Here is a 21,795-nt window from a genome sequence, read left to right as displayed (position 1 = left end):
TGCCTTCTCAATTTTCCCGGGGCAAACTACAGTTTTCCTACCAGGATTCATTAATTCACAAATTAAGCACCTCTGGCAAAGACTCTCTGCTACGTTCCTGAACCTCGCATTGAACCAAGTTTGCCTAAACAACCTAATTATCACGTCTCTAGATTAATGCAGTATGAGGCATTGGAGGAATGGGAAACTGAGGCTTTTGAGCGAGACAGACCCAGAACTAACAGAAACTGGAGTAAGTTCTATCCTAAATTTCCTTGAGAGACAAGAGATAAGCAAATGAAACAATGGAGACAGTCCATGTTAGTGGAAGGATTGTATCCTATCTGAACTCTAGAAGAACCATCAGGAAGCAAAGTTAAAGAGAAAACAAGAAATGTAATGACTAGTGGTGATTCAGAAGATGATTACTTAGAGGATTTATTAATGAAAAACCCACCACCTTATCATGAAGAAACAAGTAGAGTTAACCCTAGCGCCCCGTTCTTAAAACCACCTTTGATTCCGCAGGTTATGCATGAGACCATATTAGAAAAGGTACTACAAGGGAAGGAAAGAGAAGCAATAAATGAACAGAGAAGTGAGCTGATTCAGAAAATTTCCCAATTGAACACGAGTCCTGAAGTTCTAGCGATTCATGTAACTATAGGCCCTGTTGTTCCCTTATATGGAGATAAACAGCCCAGTCCTAAAACCCCCGTACTGACTACACCTGTAGTACAACCCAGAAAAGAAAACCTAATATTCGATGACCAGGCAAGTGAGTGTGAGTCAGTAATTTCCCTAATGGACTTACCTATAACGGAACTTGAAAGTGGTTCGATCAGAAAAAACACTCCCGGAAGCTCTAGAGAAGTACGGATGGAAAAATCCTCAGGTACAAGGAGTGCTACTGTAGTATCCCCAGAAGAAATAGAGAGGTGGTCCCGAGAAATAGAAAAGCCAAAATCTCTGTCGAAAGTATTGGACATTTTTAAATTAAGAGTCGAATTAGAAGAAATGATTGCTGGAAATGTGGAATTGGAAAGATTAAATACCTTCAGCAAAGATGAATTGTTATTTATATGTCGAAGTATCACTCGACATGGGAATTGACGTAGGTAAATCTAAAGTGTTACAGAAACCTTACCAAGCTGAATTTTCTGATAAAAATTTGGAAAACATAAATGTGTCAGGACAAAAAGTGCAGATTAGAGAATTATTGACATTATTGCAAAAATAGGCCGATCTAGACAGATGGAAAGCTAGATGGACAAAGAAATAGAGGAAGCTCAGGCAAGTCATACTACATCTGAATATTTACTAAATATTAATCTAGGTCTGGGATTTAACTCGTTCATGCGAGTTCTTAAATTGTATAAAATTCTACCATTAAAGGTACCGTTTTCTGGATATATACCGTCTTCCTTAGTGTATTCCATCCAGTTTTCTAACCACACACAGGAGTGGTAGCCCCTTTCTACCATCATGTATGATGCGGGCGTATTTAGTGGTGGAATACTAATCCCCTCTCTGGTTTTAACGAATCTATCCTTTTTTAAAGTGACATTTTTCTTTTTTCTCCGTACATGATAAGGTCTTCCTCTTATGTACTGTTCTTGCGCAAAACCTAAATACCTCTTATCAGGTCAGTTTCCTATAACTGCTGGATCTAGATGCCACATATAATTTGTGCCGATAAATTTCAATTTGCGGTTATTCTCAATTTGTTTACTTAAATGCTTTTCCAATGAAGCGCTTTTCTTATTCCCAATGACCAATCAATAACCAGAATTCAAATAAATTCAACCAAGAGTTGCGCGGCTTTTCCCGTGAGACGAGTTCTCACGCTCCTGCACTCACCCCTCCTTTACAATATTACCTCAGCTACACACCCGCTGTCTTAACCAGTACCAGAGCGGCTCTAGGTGACGTCAGCGCACTTTTAAATGCAATATTTCATTAATTAACAACGTAGAAACATTCACCACTGTGCTCGATTGACTGAAATTCAAAGGAAAGACAGTTTACTTTTACTGCGAGTAATTCCCTTCCGTTTACCCTTCATCAGTACGAGTAAATCTCTTCTGCTTATTCTTCACACAAGCATTAAAGAACCTATTACTCCTTCAGGCTTACCCTTTCTAGGTGATATAAGGCCAAAGTTTCACCAGCGAACTCCTTTGCTATCACTTATTCACACATTTATACAGAAATTAGTGCTTCAAGTTCTACCTAACTCTATACACTTACTTCATCGGCAAGTGACCTCACTGCAGTGTGGCTTCCATTTACCACCTGCTATTCTGCCCCCGGGGTTTCCAGATAAACATAAAACAATACAAACGAGTTTTGGTTAATACATGAAATCAATACAAATCAATATAATCGATTGAGCGACTAACTACCTATCTTAACTAAACCCTAACCATCATGCTGCTACCAAACAAATACTGATGGCGCGCGGAGTCACCTGCTCAATTACCATACTCACCTGGACCCATAAAAATACCCACTTTGAACAGGTGAATTACCATTTGCCAATCAGGATTTTAATTTACTTTAGGACTTATACCTATACACATTGACTTACCAATCCGTGTCACCTGTATTTAAGTCCTAAGGGATCAAGAGTGTTAGAAAACTAGGTCGAAAAATAACATTTCATTCATAAAATAACCACAGACTCGGGAAAAGTTTAAACACTTTATCTATGTAAATTCTTAAATGTCAGTGTCCATACAGAAGCAATTAAAGCCTTTTCGATTAAGAAGATGATGATGAAAGCACTGATATATATATATATATATATATATATATAACTATTACGAGATTACTCTTAGGCATTGATACGTAGTAATGGGAGAGAAAAGGAAACAATACGATGACATACCCACATAGATTTATATTTACCTAGAATGGTGTGAAGACCAACCCTGGCCACGGGCTGGGACAAAGAAACAGGACTCCCGATAGTTCAGGTGCCAACAGGACAGAACAGGTGCAGACCAGAACCAGGACAGGTGCAGACCAATGTGGATCAGGACAGGACAGATGTAGGTCAGGACAGGTACCCTCAGCTAAGTGCAACGCCAGAGTCACACCCCTCTCTTCGGCTAACAGTCGGACCCCGATTGGGTTATCGATTCTTCTCCCTCAGACCCCGATTGGGTTATCGATTCTTCTGACAGAGTGCTCAGCCAGCACATCTGCTCTTGATCTCCTATTGAGTACGTTGGGTCAGTGACAGGTCAGCTATTCGGACAAGTCGGACAATTTAACTGGCTAAGCCTACCTTAGTTATACCATTATCCAGGGCAATGTACCACCCCCCCAGTGTTGCGAATTTGTGTGTTCCCTCGATTTGATTGGTCAAAAGGCGAGGAGAGGTCATCACACCATACCAGTATGAGATCATTTCATTCAATAATGCAAATTATCGTTCCCGCCCATACTTTTATTTTCCCATGCACTTTTATTTCACCCATCAATGAATGTTCCAATAGTAAATACTATTTATAAAAATTGTTCAATTTAGGTTCCTTTGGAGAGGTCAGGAGGTAAGGTTCTCGTGGACATTGCTGGTAAGTCAGGGTTTGGAAGGGGTTCAATGACAATGCTTCAGGGATTTTGAGTTCTTCTTCACAGACGCAGGTTTTCAAGATGGAGTTTCAAACTGACACATCAGGCCCAAATAAGAGCTAGCAGCAAAGTAAAAAATAAACAGTTTTAGAACAAAGAATAAATGAATGCACTGTATACCACTTATCTCTATACTATTCCCATTACTTTATTTTAACTATAGCATCAATAGTTAAGCAGAACGAACACGGTTTAGTGAAAGCATAAGCAGATGCATTAGCATGTGAAATATGAAGCAGCCATCTTTAATTCTAGTGCGCAGCTGCAAAGATTTCCCACCAAAGCAGAGAGGACCTCACACCACGTGAGTGTGGCAGACGCATGCGCGGTGAAATTCCCGCGTTGCGGCAGCCATATTAGGTTAATCGAGTTACTGTTAGTAAAATCACATAGGTAAGCTTCCCCTAGATACTAGAAATGTTGTGTGGTGCTATTATTAGTAAGACAAACATGTTGATTAATACATTACTTGTTATTTAGAGAGGGTTGAGTCTGAGCAAGCCTCTTTACGTACGAAACCTTGCTCCATCAGAGGCTTGGTGGGGATCAGAGCACATGTCCTAAGTACAATGTACCCCTTTACCAATGCAATGTTACCCGACAGATTTTCCTGCAGATAAAATAGTTGTGGTCTAGCTGTCTATGGGGCATGTCAGAAAAGATTTGCATTTTGGGACCTCTATAAATGTCCCAACCCTGGGATATCAATGGATTGTGCATTCCACATTCTAGAGGTATTATGAATCTATTAAATTGATGAAAGTTGTGGCTTGATAATGCTACTAAAAATTTGATTTAGCTTTCAGAATACTGCCTGCCCTCTCAGTGGCACCCCCGGCTCCCCATGCTCGCTTAAACCCTCCTACTCTCCTGTTTGATTATCACACTTGCATTTTTATATGCATATCTCAATTCATGCTTGGAAATATAAATAATCGCCCCCTCCCCCAACTGACTTACTGAGTTCTACCTTTATTATCCTGCTCTCCAGAAAGAGTGCCCCACGGAGAGCTGTCGCGAGGAGAGTGCAGTCAAAATTCTAAATCCTACAGACTTTAGAATCCCCAGGACTCGAGCTTAGTGCCTAATTTACGCTGGAGGTTGCCATCACCATCATGAGGACTTGCACCACAGGTCGAAGTGGGCAGGAACTACTGGGGCTAAATTTCCCATTTTGTTTCTTATGTTAGAGAAACAGTTTCCATACTGTTTCTGAAGAAGTAACAGTTCATGAACGGCTAATTCTGGCAGAGGGCAAAGGAGTGGTGCACATGTGCTCTTGTGCTGGAGCAGAAAGGAGCAGACTGACACTTAAAGAAGCTCCTCCTCGCCAGGGTGAATGATTCCTGAAAGATGGGTAAATGTGTGCAATGGAGGGATTACTAAATCTATGGAGACATGTCATAAGTGCTCTCAGGGAGACTCGGGCCTTCTTTGCTGTCAACACATTGTGCAGCACGAAGGTCTTAGAGAAACAAACCTGTGAGGTTTCCACACCACGTTGTTGGTAATGTGCTCTCCCCAGGACAGTTTGGTGTCTTCATCTTGTCAACGTGAACACGGGCCAACTCCTTCAGTGGCCAAATTAAGAACTGTCGCTCGAGATTGTAACTTAAACAAGTTTGCAGTCGCCTTAGTGCCAATATCGGCAACATTCATCCGTTCTCATACAGCAACATACATAAATAAACCACGCAACACCTTCTTAGAGGAGAAATTTGCTGCAGGTTTATTTGCATAACCAATATGCCAACATGGTGGGTTATCTTACGGGCGATCCCAGGGCAGGCCAGCCCCTATGCTGCCTGCCCGCCTGATGAGCCAAATTGCACCGTGGCCGTCGGGCGCCCGCCTTCGTGCATTCCTTGAAAATGGCGTCGCAGACATCGGCTGGATCTTTCTATTCTGCTTTTGTTTCTGAGCTTGATAACCCAGCTGGACTCCATCCAGCCTTACTTTGCCTTTCTCTGCATTGCTTGGTGCGTGCTCTCTGCTTTCCACCATTGCTTGGGATCTTGCCTGACCCACTTTTATCTTTATTTGCTACTGTTTTCACAACAGAGTCCTGGGCGTTCACTGTCCACAAAAGAGCACAAAGAGTACTTCTATGGAAAAGTAAGGAGTTGCTTTGGCGATAATAAACAGACATTGCAAAGTGTAATCTGCTAGTCAGAGGTTCCAGTCCTTATGGGATACCTCACAGGTGTAGGTTAAGTAGAGTAACAGTAGGGAACCATGTGTAACCTTATAACGGATTCTAATCCCAGTCAGAAAACTCGGTAGGTATATCTACCTGCTGCAGAGATATGTGATGTCCCCTGCAGGTTAGGGAAAGTGCTGTGGGTTAATGTTCCTGGTCAGAGATAGGTGTGTGTGTCATTTACTGCTTGAGGCCCAGTCACAGTGAGATAGATCAGCTGCTCCGCAATGATCTGTGACGCACTTGTATTTACATATAGGTTAAAACTGAACAGTGACTTATGGAACACATCTTTGATGTGAGAGTCACGTGGCAGCCACTGTGCAAGTCTCTCAATGTAGAACATGATACTGACCCTGGGACTGTGCCATGCCAGGCAGGGCCTGCAGAGCACTGCCATGGCTGCCAGTTGTAAGCTAGCTCTGAAGCAGGCTGACCTGGCTTTTGATTCTTGATTTCCATTCTTTCCAGTGGGTGAGGTGTGTTAGATAGGCACTGCCTTTTGGAGACATACATGTGTTTACCTCCTAATGTCAACGATTAGTACTAGAGTAGATAATTTGCAACACAGCCAAAACCTAGATAGAGTAGATATATTACAGTGTGACTGGGCAGCCAGTACTGTTCCTCAAATTGCACTGTTTTTTCTAACTGAGCCAAACCGTTTTCGAAGCCACATTTTTTTGGCGATCACGCAATTTACTTATTTTAAAATTCGAAGTCTTTGACTATATCGCTTTTTTAACATTTGAAAAGAAATTGTAAAGTTTGCAAACCCAACTCCGACTTCTCTTCAGAGGTCAATAGATTGAATATTATTAGATTTCGAATTAACTACCTGTCATCATTTTGTTTGCTCCGCTGCCGCCATTCCGGCAAAAGGTGTCCTGTGCCCTGGTGCCCGCTGATCCCTGATATAGCGCCCGGTCTCCTACTGCCGCCAGAGCTCATTTCTTGCAGAGCTCGGCCGCAGTGGGGGGGGACCCGAGGTAAGGACCACAACTACCGGCAGCCTTGCGGCCGATACCCGGAAGCCGCCAAGTGGGAATCTGCGCCAGGAGGCGCATAAAAACTGCGCACACCCCCGGTGGAGCGGGGGTTGCTACCTGTCATCATTTTGTTTGCTCCGCTGCCGCCATTCCCGCAAAAGGTGTCCTGTGCCCTGGTGCCCGCTGATCCCTGATATAGCGCCTGGTCTCCTCCTGCCGCCAGAGCTCATTTCTTGCAGAGCTCGGCCGCAGTGGGGGGGGGACCCGAGGCAAGGACCACAACTACCGGCAGCCTTGCGGCCGATACCCGGAAGCCGCCAAGTGGGAATCTGCACCAGGAGGCGCATAAAAACTGCGCACACCCCACGTGTCGCGGGACCGCGCGCGTGTCAAGGCCGGGCAAAGCCCGGGACAAGGGCGGGGCCGTTTAAGGCCGTTCAAGGACGTGAAAGGACGGAACGGGGCCATTCTCTTTGGTCTGTGGATTTTTCCACCCTTTTAATATTCTCTTATTAATGTCTTTTAGGCACAAAACAGTTATATATCTATACATTTTTACTTGTAGCAATCATAGTGTGACTCAATCTTATTTTATTAATAGTCTCTTTATTAAGAGCTTATTTCTTTTGGTGTATGGTGTTTTTATTGTAACAATTTGTTTCTTGTGGTGCCAAATAATGGGGAAAAATACTCCTATCCAACCGGCTACCATTAAAAAACTTAGAGTAGTTTCAAATCCACCGCTACCCAGCTTGACAGCCATTGACCGTATGTTACAGAAAACCATAGGGGTGGTGGCCTCTGCTATCGAAAATACAGAAAGGCGTTTATCGCTTCCCGCTGGTACTCTTCCTCCCCTGCCTGCTACAAATACGTCAATGCTTACAATTAACTCTCAAGATTCAATTTTGGCCCCATCCTTCGTTGCATTGCCAGGGGCTAATATTGATCCATTGGCCAAGGATACTGTTTCTAATACAGCTAACGCACTACTTGAACCCCTGCTCTCACGAGTAAGATTATCAGTGACCCCTACAATGTTCTCTACCGATATATTTACAGACCCTCCACTAAAGGTTGAGGATCCCGTGGAAATAGGGGAGTGTGACATGACAGAATAATCTCTAGGGGTAGAGGGGGTAAAGGGGTAGGTAAGGCAGCCCCCCACTCATACAGTATTCAAACAATTAGAGCCTCACCTACATGTAACTGCATCCAGATAGAAGACCAACAAGAACGGGGCTACTTATCATTAATATCCCCTGAATTATATGTGCAATAACATAAATCCTTAGGTCAGGATGCGTACTTATTGTAAAATAACACAGGACCACATGCACTCCACCACAAAAAAATGTGTGAAGAATAGAGAGAGTACCTCACGGTAGAACAACCCGAGGGGGTTCCCGGTTAGTAATTACCGGTATACCCACTTCTCATCATTGGCCACTCTCTCTATAAGAAAAGTCAAACGTGCACTAGAAATAAATAAGTAGTGCGGACGTGAGAATAGTAGTGAAAAACACAAATAGTGACAGACGTATCAACACTGACACACACCTGTAGTGTTCAGAACAAAATGAATGAAATGAATGAAAAGACCCCTAACCAAACACACAGAAAAATTATGATGTGTAGTAGGGTTTAGCTTGCTTTACCGTTTTTATTCTGACGCAGCAAACCCCACTTGTTAAAAATGGTTATTTATATACCATGGTGATTTTTGTCCTCAAGCCGACATGCTTCATCGCTCCACGTTTTAGCAATTTCATCAGGGCATAATAGGGGTGAACTATTCTCAGTCTTTTGAGACAGATATGGACCTTGAGGGTGCTACGTCAGCACAAACCAGCACCACTCATTAGGGCACCGTGTCAGGCATACATGTGTCCCACAATGTGACCGGAACTGGTCGCAGTTACTGTTGCCGAGTCCCTCCGGCACTTCCGACGATCCTCGATTACCGTGGTAAAGCTTAAATTAAGTTATTTTGTTTCCCCACACACAGAATTAAATTATAATTATGCATGAATTGAATGTGTAAAGCTCTGTAACTGTGCACCACTTAATATTTTTCCGCAGGATGGAGAATCTCTTTGTTAACAGCTTCATGCACATGTTTCAATCTTCCTGGAGTGACTTTGCAGATTTTGAAAGGATCTTTGTCAGGATCAGCAACACTATTTCTGGTAAGCTTGCAGATTTTGAGTTTGGGGGTGACATAAATGTTACTTCCTGCCCTAGTTTGTGTTATGTTATGTTATGTTACGGAGCCAGAAACTGTGGTGGATTGTGCTTACATTATCTGAAGGGTCAAGACAGTCCCGGGATTATCAACCAAGTGGTTAGGGACCAACAGAGAATATGGAATAAAAACACTAGTATGAGGCAAATGATGTCTGTTCATTTGTGCAACTTTTTCTCGCCCTCATGTACTTGCCCTTGATCAATGACAAATTAAGGCGCTGTTCATTTGTCCTTATACTCCTTCTAAAGCCATATTATGTTTGGGACATGAACCCAGAGGCTTCTGCCCAAGTCTCGAGGCGTGCTAAAATGACCCTCCCCAATACCTTGGCTGTGGCATCGATTGGAGATATGGGCTTGTAGCAGACCTGATCTTCTCTATTCCCCTTTTTATACACTGGTACCACTAGTGCCTCTTTCCAAGACGATAGGATAGGGTCTACTATTACTGCTCTAAAAACATTGGTTAGGAGGGGTGCCCGGAGTTGAGGGTTACCCTTAAATAGATCTAAGGGTACCCCATCTGGGCCGGGGGCTTTCAAACGTATCCCTTTCGCTAGCGCATCCTCGATATCGCTCACTGCACAGGAGGAATTCAATTGATATGCCGTTGTAAGGTCTATTGGGACGTCTAAGGAAGACTCCTGCTGTGTAATTCCCTTTGGGTTAAGTATACTGCAAAAATGGGATTCCCAAACTTTCCCCGATAATATTAAGTCCATACCCTTTGTTTCCTTCGAGAAAAGGGCGGTTTATTACCTCCCAGAAAATTCTGGAGTCTGTAAGTGCGCTTGCTCTCTCTAGGTCCACCCAGGCTATCCTTCTCGGTTCTTCTTTTCCTCTTATTAACTGTTTTTATAGGCCTGCCTAGCGTTTTTAATTATGGTTTTATCTCGGGGATTTCCATGCAATGCCTTCTTGAGGTTCTTTTGTGCCCTTGAGCAATCAATGTTAAACCATTTTATTTCTTGGGTCTTCCCCTCTTCCAATTCTCTTTACCAGTTTTGTGGATACATCCCTACAAATTAACTGGAAGCCCTTTGTTGCCATGTCTGGGGAAGAATCTTGGTCCAAGCATTCAAGAATGGAATATAAATTAGTTTTAACTATATTGTCCTCAAATTCAGATGGGTTTATACTATTCCATTTCAAACTCACCCCTTGATTTGAGTTATACTGGAGAGGGCGGCCATCCCCTTTCGCCTCCTGGGCTATTACATATACGGAGGCGACAAGGGGGTTATGATCCCTGGCGTTATTAGGCTCTATCTCAAAGCTATTAACCCAGAGAGTATTTTTCGGATATCCACATAAAATCAATGACACTTTCGCTTCCTCTGCCCAAACAAGTAGGGGACCGTATTTGGGGGCTGCTAACCAGGTTGTTAACCAAAAGCAAGTCATTTACAGTAATAATAGCATTTAAAGTGTCACCTGCTTGGTGTGTACAAAATGCGTTAACGATTGCCCCTCGATGTCTGATAACTCACACACTTGTTGTTAACTGTGCTGGCATAAAGAACAATTAAAATCCCCCACCCAGTAAATACACAGAGGCTGCCACTTCCCCGTGATCCTATGTATTTCATCCTTAAGGGTATCAATAATTTCACAACTGTCCTGATCAAAAACATTTTAATAACCAGTTCATCAGTAACGTCTTGGACTAAATTAATTCTGAAATTAGAATAAATTGATACCAAGGGGAATCAGAGATAGTCTCCCCCTTGATGGACCCATATTTGACGGAGATCAGGGTCGCCAACCCTCCTTTTGCCCTCCCTACTTGTGAGGCTATTGCATGAACATTGAGAGAATAGTAACCATCTAACTCAATGTTCTCCCTGCACCATGTTTCCTGAACACATATAATATTGAAGGCCTTGACAAACTCTAACCATACCTCATCCTCTAATTTCATACGGATGCCTGCGATATTCCAGGAAACAATTCTAATCGAGCCAACTCTTTGGCTCCTTATCACTGGAGCTTCCCGGTTACTGATAGCAGCAGGTCTAGTAGGCGTAAGGTCCTGGTTATGCCCTCCACTCCAAAATTAGATGTAAATTGCGGAGTGGATAAATCAGCCCCGGTCTCTATTCTAATTCTAATAGATATATTCTTTCGGTGGGGATACACACATTTTCCAACCTCTCCATTCCCTTTTATTCTTACCACTACTTTAGGGTCCCTCCCTAATGGCCCATCTGGTGTTACCATCTTGTCTGGTCTACTAGGGTTGGGAGGTCGTCAATCTATGTCAGTCAGGCATGCCTGGACATTGAGCAAGAAAAACACTTTTGGAGAGTGGGATCTAAGTTCCCTCTACGAAATCAAGTATCTAGAATGTATATAGTTGCATTGCATTGTTACACTAACCTGTTCTCTTTGTTAGGCTAACCGTTTACATTCAGTGTATTTTTTTCTTCGCCAGTTGATCCTATTAACATTTACAGTTTGCATTGCTTAAGTGTCTGCCAATGTGTTTGTCAGCCTCATCTTCTACTGCCTGCTAGATACAATTGCCTTTGCTTTCTCCATAAGGGAGACACCCTTCATAAGAACCCCTAGAGCCCCTGTTATTTATATGCATGTTATTTCTCGTCTCTCTTTGGACTGGGACCAAGAATACTGGGACTATAATAAAGCATCAGATCATAGCAAGCTCTGCTACTTTGATGTTGCAGAAATAATCTCTGTTTAATAAAACATTTTAGAAGGTTAGCCCACGTAGGCATGACCTAACAACAACAAAAATACCCATCTACGTGATTTTACTTTCATATATCCGTCCTTCACATTTTGTGTCTTCTTTGCATGTTTCGTATTTCTTGGTTCAAGCAAATCTCAGCTAGTCAGTTTGGTACCTACACAAAATGAAGATGTACAAAACATTTAGCTGTACTGTACTAGCAGTATTCCTATTCCTTTCGAAGATGTGTTGGCTAATTTATTATGGTTATTCACAAAGACAAATAGCCCAAAGCATGGGTACTTCTCAAAAAGCCTGCTTTTACATTTCTGCACCTCTAAAATCCCAAGCATCTTTGTACTGCCAGAATCTATTCTTAGCTGATACAACACCGTTAAGCTGTGGACATTATGCTGTTTTTTCAGATTTCACCCAAGTACACTTAAAGTACTTTAAAAAAAATTATTTGTATTTAATTGTTTTGATAAATAACCAGTTTTCAATTAATGGAGATAAAATAAAAAAGATTCAATGTAGAATTGAACTAATAAATGAACTGATACAAAACTGCATCACAATTTGTAAGTAATTAAAGGGCGATATAGCAAAGAGATACAACGTCAAAAAAGCAATGTATAACAAGGAGTTAGGTAGTCATACACATAACGTTCTCATAAGTTACCCTAAATATTATTTAACTTGCCAAAACATCCCTAAAATAAATCTTTTCTTGCTGTGCAGATCTCTCTTAAAGTCGTTCCTTAGCCCGTGACCATTTCGGTACTGATGCGCTCTTTCTCCTGATTTATTATGCCTATTTGCAGTCATTTTTCTATTTAAATTGAAGATCAAAATAATCTCGAAGCTGTGGTGGGAAAAGATCAATTTCAATAAGCTGAGAGTTATAGAAAGATCTTTGCCGCCTTAGTAATATTATCCATAAATTTCTAACTTCCCAGTGTTAACTATTTGGATTGACCGAAAAGTCATTCATAATTATTATTTTTTTACACCTACTTATTGTCAATTGATGACCTTTTTAGGTGGCTTCATGTGGAGCTTTGTCTTTGTCACCCCAGTGGCAATGGCTTGGAAGACCTTTTTTTTAAATGTTTTTATTTTGTTCTCGTTCACTCGATTTACCTCTGGCTACCAACCTCCACCCCATTTGTTCTGCTTATTATTTCACCAAGGTTCATAGGTTTGCAAGCCTGGAAAGATCTAGTCAACCTTTTGATCTGACCCACACCATCTGGGTTTCCAGGATCTAAGTCTGGTGTAATCATGGGACTATTCATCTGGTATTTCCTCCATAGTTCCCCCTAGCCATGTGATCAAGGGTCCCCTAACATAAGAATTTCTTAGAGCATTAGAGTGTGTATCCATTTTTAGAGTGTGCTTTACTGAATGCAACCACTCAGCTTTAGTAGAAGAAACGTTTAATAACCATTTCCTACAATGCTTACTCCTTGCCAACACCATCAGATAAAATGCCAGCTTACTGTTGCCTTTATTCAGCTTCACTGTCTCTTCTGTGTTCCCAAACATTATTAAACCAAAGCTTACCTTGATGTCTACTCGAAGAATCTCACTTGTATTTCTACTCATGTTTTCCCAATACTGTGGTATCTTGGGGCATTCCATAAATAAGTGGATATTATCTGCCTTTTCTTTTTTTATTGAAAATTCGTATGGTACAAAAGAGAGAAACAATTTACAAAATAATCAAATTCATAATGCAGCAAGTCTTCAGAATATTAGAAAATCTCGGTATATTACAGAGCAGTTCATTAAAATACCGTAGATAATCCATAAAAGACATATATATATAAATAAGCATATCAATACACATATAAATATATATGAAGATGACTGACTGGGGGGGGGGGGGCTTTTCAGATATTTACAGGAGATCCTTAAATATATCCAGGGGATTTTACAAACATAAACATCGGGTCCCCGCAAACCCAACCCTAATTAATTATAGCTGGCCCTCCCTCCAAACTTTCAGGGGGGCCCAGATTTTAGAGCCAAAATCACGCAATTTCCTACCCTTATGCAAATACAGTGTGGATTCAATATTATGGATACCAAGAAGCCTAGTCAGCCACATTTGAAAAGTTGGGGCATTTGAGTCTTTCCAAGCATCGGACAGCAGGATACGCAGTACAGCGACGGCTAGGAAAATGAATGCCTCCGTTTCACTGTTATTGAGGCCCAGCTTACTATCGCTCCCGAGAATCATCACTGTCGGGGATAGACTGATCTTGGAGCCTAGCAGCCCCTCCAGGAATTTCTCGATCTCGGTTTTGATCGTGCTGAGCTTCTCACAATAAAAGAACATGTGCAGGAGATCCCCCGGACCTTTCTGACATCTGGGGCAGTTGCTATCCGTCCTCATGCCCCAGTCATGCAGCTTAGATGGTGTATAGTACAGATTGAAGAGTGTTTTAAAATGCTGCACCTTCAGATTTGAGGACCGTAGTACCTGCTTATCCAGATATAAAGCTTTGTCAAGATCCGCATCCGGATCTTGCAATTTAACTGCCCAGGCAGCCTCATGCTTCTCGAGATCATCGGACACCCTTTCAATTAGGTCCTGATATATAACCCGGATCCTGTTCCCCCCTTTTAATAGATATTCCATTGTAGGGCAGTTGGCGCAGAGGGCTGCGTCAGAACTAGCAGCTTTAAGCGTTTGCGAAACCTGGAGATACTTGAAGCTTTGACCGCTACGTAGGCCATACTTCTGCTGTATGGCATCAAAGCTCATAATACTACCATTCTGCCTTACGTCGCCCACCGTCTGGATACCCTGCTGTTCCCAGAATTTCCATGCCCCGTCCATACTTAAATTTGGAAAGTGACCTGATTTCCACAACGGCGTGTGCATGTTAATCCTGGGAACTTGTAACCATTTCTGCAGTTTTTTCCACAAATCCCAGGCGCTTAAAGGAACCTTATACCGAGTTTTCTTGAAAAATCTACGACCAGTTTTCCTCAACAGTACGCCCACGGCCTCCTTTCCCATCAATAGTTCGTAAATTGCTGGAATAGCATATAAGTCGGAAGATGGGTCTTGAGTATATCTTTCATTAGGTGCTGGTTCAAATAAAATGGACATCTGTGCCAGCAGACAGGCCCAGTGATAGAATCTTACATTTGGGGCTCCTAGGCCTCCGCGTTCCTGAGGGAGGGTCATGTATCTTGCTGACCGCCTAGTCTTACCATACTGCCACAAAAAGCTATTAAAAATAGACTCCATTTTTTTGATCACCCCCTCTAGATTAGATAAGGAATGGATCTAAACAGATAGAGGAGTTTGGGCAGCATTGTCATTTTTAACACATTTGTCCTCCCTATAAGGGACAGGTGTAATACATCCATACGTTTCAGATCTGTCTTGATTTTTTTAAGAAGTGGATTAAAATTATCCTGGACGATTGAACCTGTTGCTGCATTAATTATTACCCCAAGATATGTCGCCGAATCAACATACCTTTGATCGATTTTAACAATGTCCTTTGAACATATTACCTGGGTTTTTGCCTCGTTGAGACGATACCCGGAGTGGTATCCAAATTCCCTAGTAACTTCCACCAGGGTTCGCATAGTCTCGGCAGGTTCAGGTGTGATCACTGCCAAATCGTCGGCATACGCTAAGATTTTACTCTCGAATCCGCTGGTGATCACTGGCTTGATTTCATGATTCCCCAGTATTTGCCTAACCAACGGATCGATGTACAATGCGAACAGGATAGGCGAGCAGGGACACCCCTGGCGGGTACCCCTGCTAATCATGATCTTGTCTGAACTCTGACCCATCATCTGAATTCTGGCCACTGGATCACAATACATGGCCTTTATAGCTGTCAGAATTTTTGGGCCGAACCCTCTACCGGCAAGGACATCCCACAAATACTGCCATCTGACGCGGTCAAATGCTTTTTCCAGGGCGAGGAGGATCATAGCAACCCCCGCAGCATGAGCCTCGAATAACGAAATTACTCTTCTAATGTGTTCCGTAGTCCCTCGACCAGGGATAAACCCATGCTGCCAGGGGGAAACGAGTCCGCCAATGAACCTCCCCAACCGCGTAGTCAAGATCTTCGCATATAGCTTATTGTCCGAATTTATAAGAGATATTGGCCTGTAGGACCCAGGGCTTCTCTTGGCTTTCCCTTTTTATGGAAGACCACAATATTAGTGTCGTTCCATGTTTCCGGGATTGTACCCGTACAGATGATCCCATTGAATAGATCTAGCAGCATCGGAGCCACCTCGACCGATAGACACTTATACAGCTCCAAAGGGATGCTATCTGGCCCTGTGGCTTTGCTGGCAGCCATATCAAGTAGTGCCTCCCGGACCTCATCGGCCGTTACATCACGCTCTAGATTTCCCATCTCAGACGGTCCCAATTTGGGCTCTGTATCCGGGTATCTGCAATGCGTCCGCTCACCCCCTATTTCTTCCTTATACAGGGTTTGAATAAAATCTGCAAATACCGAAAGGATATCCTGGGGCTCCACAAAATCCCGTCCGCTCACATGGATACTAGTTATTACATTTTTAGTGTTGTCTTGCCTGATTCTCAGCGCCAGTGCCTTCGCTGCCTGCTCCCCTGTCTCATACAATTTCCTCCTATACGTCCAATATTCTGTCGCCACTTTCTCAGCCAGCTGTTTTTGTAATTCCGCTTTAATGAGGCAAATACTAGTTTGACTCTCACTACCTTCCTTCCCTTGTGTTAGATCATGACAATGCTGTTCTTCTGCCTTAACTAGATCTGCTAAAAGCTTGTTCTTACCAGCCTGTAATTTTTTCCTAGACTGAGCGGTATAGCTGGTGACCTCTCCACTCAGTGCAGCTTTGAATGAGTCCCAGACACAGTTCCTTGATGAACTATAACAATTGGTATCAAAGAATTCTCTAGCCCATTTCTGCAAATGCTCCACAAACGGGGGGTCAGCCAGGAGTTTCAGATTAAATGTCCATGCCCTTCCTTTTCTGACTGGCCCTACGCCATTGTATCTAATTACCAATGGGCTGTGAGCCGAAAGGACCTTGGGGAGCTTCCTGATGTTAACCTTACTAATTTCTACGGATGAGATTAAAAAATAATCCAATTTACTATACTTCTGGTGGGGGCACGAGAAATATGTAAACCCTGGATCATCAGGCTCTTTTGCCCCCCAAACATCTATTAACCCGTGTGACTGCATCATTGAGCGGAGTGCCCGAGAGACCCTTTGCTTTCTGCCAGTATATGGGCTTCTCTCGGTCAAGTCAATAGAGATGTTAAAATCCCCGCACACCAAAATAGGTATGGGCCAAGTTGACAATTCTCCCTCCAACATTTCGAATATTTCTGGATCATCCTGGTTTGACCCGTATATCCCACAGATTGTTAAGCCACACTCCAACTCAGCCAGGGCCCATCTACCCAGTGCATCCGATTTGAGCCGTTTAACTCCCCCCAGCATTGTTTTGCCTAATATCGCTCCCCCCTTACTGTAGAAGTCTGAGAGGAGCATGCCAAAATATCGAATCCGCCAACCCTAAGAAGCTGTTTTTTCGCCCAAGGTAAGTGCGTTTCCTGAAGGAAGAGGATATCTATGGGCTCAGATTTAACAAACTCTGCCAGTCTGGCTCTCTTTCTCCAATCATTCAACGCCCCAATGTTGATTGAATATATGCTAAGACTCTGCATCCTTATTTTTCAACGGTCTCCTCATTCTTGTCACCAAAAATTGAAAAAAAGCGATTTCCATGGCATATACACCATGTCCCATCAGAGCAAGAGAGACAAACTTTGTACCATAGATTCTCGTTTTTTTTTTTGCTTTTCACCCCCCCTGACCCCCCACCCAGTGACCCCAACCCCCCCTGAATGCCCGCCCCATCCTGAGCGCTCCTCTCATCTGCCTTTTCTAAGCCACATTTCATAAAGCACATTGAGTCCCTTTTCCCCAGCTTTGCAATCTTTTTTGGGGTCCAGAAAGCTCTGTAAAGGGATAAAAGATGGTTCCTTCTTAAATGTGCAGGTTTTACTGTGCTTTAACCGGTTCCGTGCTGATGACGGAACCGCTCCGTCATCAGCCGCGGTGGCGCTGTGCTGATGACGGAGCGGTTCCCACATATAAGACCGCTCTTCTCTTCAAATTACCCTTCCGTAATTGTGCTTCAAACTCGTTCGTATTTCCATCCTCGGTCCTTCGAGTTCAGGACCAACTTTTTAAGAAACTTAAAGGTGGAAATATTGCCCCGGGACTCCCGCTGAAAATCGTCCCACAGACGAAATCCGCAATCTTGTAGCAATTGTCCACAACATTGTATCTCTATCTCCCTAATTAGAGTTGCTAGTTTATCTCCTAGTCAATCAGGTGTGCCTGGGGACACGCACGCAGGTTCATGCCTACTATAGTACAATAGCTTTGTGGCCCTTCTTATCTGTGACCAAAGATAGGCCATCGCCTGCAAGACTTTCAATCTCCCTTTATTGTAAACATATACAAAAAGTGAGATTTTCTCCCTCTTACGTCTTTCAATATAGCCTTGAACAGGTTCATCAAGCCTTAACTAGACACCTACAGTTTTTCAACTAAAAAGCCCATGCATAAATCTGGAAGTCTGGCAATTAGACCCCTCCCTTATTTCTCCTTCTGCGGATTCTTTGAGGAGATGCTCGTTCCCTTTGACCCCCAAATAAACATAATAATATTTCCTTGGAGCTTCACCAACTGTTCTTTTTTGAAAAACAGAGGAATTGTATTGAAAAGAACAGTGATTTTGGGAAGAATAGTCATTTTTATCACTTTGGGCCTGCCAAATATCATTAACGATGAATGAAACCAGCTAGCTAACAACTTACTAGTGTTCTCCATTATCCCTTTTAAAATTGGATTCTGCAATCCTGTCCACATTGCGAGAAGTTTATCCTGAAGTTTCTCATCTCTCTTTGGGCTACTTGACAAACCCCCTCCATATTCCACACCATTATTTTAGTTTTCGAAGAGTTCGCTGCATGCCCCTACACCTCACTAAAGTCTGATACCAACCACTCAATACCCAGGAGAGAAGATTGTAAATCTGTTGTGTAACAGCAAGTGGGACTTTTAATGTGTTAACCAGATCTATTGAGCTTATTATTAACCCAGTTAGCTCGAGCGATACCTTCCCTTCATGAAGCCCATCTGATTCTCATGAAGTAAGTCTCCCACTACCTGACTTAATCTCCTGGCTAGGATGTTAGTCAAGATTTCATAGCCACTAATCAAAATGGGTTGGAAGATCTTTGACATGTCCTTTTTGATGTCAAAGGTCACCCGGAGAGCAACTTTTGTGTCTGCCACCTTTTTATAAAATGCTTGAATTACCCTACTCTACTGCCGGAGCTGTGGTGATGAAGAATGTTGCTGTCTCAGTTTGTATTGCAGTAGCACATTATTTTGAATCATTGGATATGAAATGTAAAAATGTTAATTAATAATAAGAATTTACAAACGGTTGGGTTAGATTGCTCTAATTCCTAATGGTTGTGTTCATTGTTTTCATGTGTCTTCATAAGTCTGCCAGATGACTGCATATAATTGGTGATTATGGATTGAAACAAATGAAGTAAAGGATTCTGTAAATCCAGTGGGTACATCAACGTCTATGACATTGCCTGAAATCACCTCTAATTCCCTTACGATTTCAAAAGTGTTCCAAATCATGTCCGTGTTATACTCCAGCATAATAGCTTTTGAATAGAACACTGTTATATCTCCTTTAGATTATTACGTTATTTTTCAAAGTTGATGAGTAGTATCTCCAGTTATATTGCAAAATATTTTAATACATAATTAGATATTGTGGCATAATATTAGTTCATTATGAATTTTGCTGATGCATAGCCGTTCACAATGTAAGGTTTTGAGTGCTGTTCACCCAGGACGAAAATTGTGTATTTTAAAAACAGAAGTGTTACGCATACTAATGTGAGCATCTTTCCCTGGTAGAATATGTGATGCAGCATTGGCAGGAAGACTTCATGTTTGGATATCAGTTCCTGAATGGGTGTAATCCAGTAATGATCACCAAGTGTGAAGCAATACCTGACAACTTTCCGGTTACGTCAGAGATGGTGGAATGCAGTCTTGAACGAAGCCTTACACTGGAGGAGGAAATCGAGGTGCAGTAATAAACTTAGAAAACTTCAAATTTCGAGTTTCGACCATCTGAGGGCTTTCGGTTACACACGGCCAACAATGTGATTGGCACAAAAAAATATGACGCTAGGCAATATATGTGAAAGCTTAATGGCTACTTTTACTGCAAATTAAGACATAATTGAGGAGTTGCAAAATTGTGAAAGGCTTGTAAATCTGGCCACTTTGGCCCAATAGAGCACATTCAATACCACCCACCATAATAGTAAACTCAATCAATCAATCAGGTGTTTGTTAAGCGCAACTACTCCCCCGTAAGGTTCTCAAGGCGCTGGGGGGTGGGGGGGTCGCAGGTTCCGGTCCATCAAGGAGGGGGTCTGTCGAAGAGCCAGGTTTTGAGGTTTCTTGCGAAGATGGGGAGCGATGTTGTCTGTCTGAGGTGGAGCGGAAGGTCGTTCCAGGCTCTGGCCACGCGGAAGGAGAAGGAGCGGCCTCCTGATCTGGTCTTTCTGGTGCGTGGGAGCACGCCGTAGGAGAGCTGGGCTGATCGTAGGGTCCTTTGGGGTGCATGGAATTTGAGTCGGCTGTTCAGGTATGCTGGTCCGGTGTTGTGGAGGGCCTTGAGAGCGTGGGTTAGCATCTTGAAGGTGACTCTAGCTTCGATGGGGAGCCAGTGGTGTGTGCGCAGGTGCTGGGAGATGTGGCAGAGTCTTAGCAGGTTGAGGACCAGTCTTGTGGCAGCGTTTTGGATGTTCTGTAGCTTGCGGATGAGGTTATTGTTTATTCTGGCATAGAGTGCGTTGCCGTAGTCGAGCCTGCTGGTGACCAGGGCACGAGTGACTGTCTTTCTGTGTTCGAGGGGGATCCATTTGAAGGTCTTACGTAGGAGGCGGAGGGTGTGGAAGCAGGAGGACAAGACAGAGTTGATCTGGTGGTCCATTTTGAGCTCTGAGTCCAGGATGATTCCCAGGTTGCGTGCGTGGTCCTTGGGGGTGGGTGGACTTCCGAGGGCGGGGGGGCACCAGGTGTCCTTCCAGGGGTCTGGGTTTGGGCCCATGATGAGTACTTCCGTTTTGTTGGTGTTTAGTTATAGTTCAATGTAGGTAGCGCACATAGGAAAAAAGACCTATGTGTAGGGTGGGATTAAACACTAACTCACTAGGGATGTGTTTAATATGCTAACCATATCTATGTGTATGGTGGGGCAACACTAGTTGTTTTTAGTTACCCTCACACACCCTAGTGGTGTCATGCTTCATCATTGGGTCACCCCGACTCCTACAGGTCGGGGTGGGTTCAACCACAGTGTTGGGAAGCTCTTATGATAGTGAAGGCAAAGGGGTATATATAAAATACCTCAATCAGACCCCTGGTATCCCTTTATTCATGGGTCTGGTTGGGTTGTTAAAAATAAGTAAAAATAGGGTCTATTAGGATTTTTATGGTCCTATGACCCTAGTGAAGTGGCGACATATTTCAGTCCTTGTATGGCCATAAAGGTCCCGGACTTTCTTCAGGGCAAGATTCAGTGACCCCCTTATGTGTGGGGATACTAAAGAGGGGGAGTTCCCTACTCTATCAATGTGGCGAGGGAAGAGTAGCTTCTCCTCGTGTTGGTGTGGTAATATTGGTGAGAGATGCCAGGCTCCATCCAAATTATGTTGGGTGCAGGCACCTCAGTAGGCGGGACGCTGGGGCATACTCTCTTATTTGGAGGACGCTCCCTACCGTAATAAACTGTCTCGCTTCCCGGCTTGTGGCTGCTGTTCCCTATGTGCGCTACCTACATTGAACTATCAGTTCTCTTAATAGGTTTCCTTTGAAGTATTTTTTGTTGTAAAGTATTCGCTGGGAGGACGTACTCCATATACCCTCTCAAATCCCCCAGGACCCCTG

At 43.1% G+C, this 21,795-nt stretch overlaps 1 protein-coding gene across 1 annotated transcript in view; it reads left to right on the top strand.

Moving 5' to 3' along the window:
• ALOX5 (arachidonate 5-lipoxygenase) overlaps positions 1-21,795 on the top strand; it is an 835,151-nt gene that overhangs the window by 385,981 nt on the left and 427,375 nt on the right. Inside the window, exons 5-6 of the mRNA XM_078643116.1 lie at positions 8,890-8,996; positions 19,750-19,922. Of these exons, the coding sequence (XP_078499242.1) occupies positions 8,890-8,996; positions 19,750-19,922 (280 nt within the window). The remainder of the gene's footprint in view (positions 1-8,889; positions 8,997-19,749; positions 19,923-21,795) is intronic.

Source organism: Lissotriton helveticus, chromosome 5_1 (assembly GCF_964261635.1).
Source record: "Lissotriton helveticus chromosome 5_1, aLisHel1.1, whole genome shotgun sequence".
Taxonomy (NCBI): Eukaryota; Metazoa; Chordata; class Amphibia; order Caudata; family Salamandridae; genus Lissotriton; species Lissotriton helveticus.
This window is presented reverse-complemented; position numbering and strand designations above follow the sequence as displayed.